General features: G+C 37.2%; 1 protein-coding gene across 1 annotated transcript; it reads right to left on the reverse strand.

Annotated features, from left to right (window-relative positions):
- Positions 1-660: 660 nt before the first annotated feature.
- Positions 661-1,548, reverse strand: LOC115725649 (uncharacterized). Its single transcript, XM_030655234.2, has one exon. The coding sequence runs from the start codon at positions 1,546-1,548 to the stop codon at positions 661-663; it is 888 nt and encodes a 295-aa protein (XP_030511094.2).
- Positions 1,549-1,823: the final 275 nt, after the last annotated feature.

Below are 1,823 nucleotides of genomic sequence, written 5' to 3' on the forward strand. Positions count from 1 at the left end.
TATACACTTTGGCATTATACAAGTAATTATATTTTTCACTAGCCATTTTGCTTCTTGGACCAGCACCTTGAGATCAGTGCATTCCTTGCTCTAGAATAAAGTATTTTGAGCCTGCCATACTTTATAAACCAAGGTGCAACCACAACAGTGTAGCAACTCTTTTTGAATTTACTCATTTTAGCTCAATTGATCCATCTTAGAATACCCTGCAGGTTGTTAGATCTGACTCTCCAACCTAGCCAATCTTTTATCTTTGTAAGCATGGCTGTGAAAATTTGCACACAAAAATTAAATGTTGGATAAATTCCTCTGCATTATTGCATAGCAAATAGGCAGCTTCATTTGTGATGTGAAAGTGCAGGAGCCTATCTCTTATTCTCAGCTTGTTGTGTACTGCAATCCAAAGTACAAAACTGTGTTTTGGAACATTAAGCCTACTCCAGAGCTGATTACCAACATGGAAATCTCTTTATTCATGATTAAGCAGCTTGTAGGCAGAAGCAATTTTAAAATCCTTAGCTGCAAACTGATCAAGTGACATAATTAGCTTAACAACCTCTTTGATGCTCACTATTCTTCTCTAGTACCAGCATCTTTGAGTAGGGGCCTTATGCCCCACCAATCTTCATGATCAATATACACACTATGTACCCACTTCACCTATAGGTTGTCCTTCTTTGTAGCTACTGCCCAAACATGTTTCGGCACAATAGCTTGATTCCACTTTCCAATGTCTAGAAACCCAATTCCTCCAGCTTTTTTAGTCTTGCATAGCTTCTCCCAAGCAATATTATTTGGCCCATTCATGTTGTTTTTCCCTGTCCATAAGAAGCTTCTGCATATACTTTCTAATTCTTTTATTACTTTTTTTGGAAGGATAAGAATCTGGCTCCAATAAGTGTGAATTATCAATAGTACCGACTGAATTAGCATTGTTCTTCCAGCAACGGACAAATTCCTTGTGCTCCACACCCTAATTCTAGTTTTCATCTTCTCTACTAGGATTAAACATTCAGTGGATGATATTTTTTTGGCACAAATAGGTACTCCGAGGTATTTAAATGTAATGTTGCTTCTTGGAAAACCTGAAGCATCCATTATCCTTCTTATTTCCTCTTCTCCCATTCCACTGCAATAAATTGCATTTTTATGTTTATTAGGGTGAAGACCCGAGGTCATTGAGAATAACTTGAGGCTCTTTAGTAACAAATAGATGCTCTTAAAATTACCTTTACAAAAGAGAAGGACATCGTCTGCAAAACTAAAGTGGTTAATCTTTAATCCCCCACACATTTCATGAAAATGAAATTCTTCTTTATCACCTATTGTCTTCATAATTCTACTGAGGTATTCCATACCCAACACAAATAGAAGGGGTGACATATGATCTCCCTGCCTGAGGCCCCTCTTAGCCTCGAAGAATCCATGCAAGGATCCATTGAAAAGCAGAGAAAATTTAGGAGTAGTGATGTAGATCATAATTTTCTTAATGAAATGAACTGGGAACTGAAAAGCATATAAAATTTCTTCTAAAAATCTCCACTCCATAATGCGTAACCATATGCCTTTTGTAGGTCTAATTTAATCATGCAATTAGCCTTAGCATTCTTCCTCCCATAATGCCTAATCAAGTCTTGGCAAATCATAATATTTTGGGCTATGAATCCCCCTGATTTTGAGCTACAATATTTGGAAGTATGAGCTTCAATCTACCGCCTATCAGTTTAGTTGCAACTTGGTATAAGACATTGCAACAACCCATGGGTCTGTAATCACTTACTACATTTGGGAACTTTCTCTTGGGCACAAGTGTGATGATTGTC

This window comes from Cannabis sativa, chromosome X, assembly GCF_029168945.1.
Source record: "Cannabis sativa cultivar Pink pepper isolate KNU-18-1 chromosome X, ASM2916894v1, whole genome shotgun sequence".
Lineage (NCBI taxonomy): Eukaryota > Viridiplantae > Streptophyta > Magnoliopsida > Rosales > Cannabaceae > Cannabis > Cannabis sativa.

Bases quoted from the DNA above. Each gene is read 5' to 3' on its own strand.
- LOC115725649 (XM_030655234.2), bottom strand. From the start codon at position 1,548: ATGGAGTGGAGATTTTTAGAAGAAATTTTATATGCTTTTCAGTTCCCA.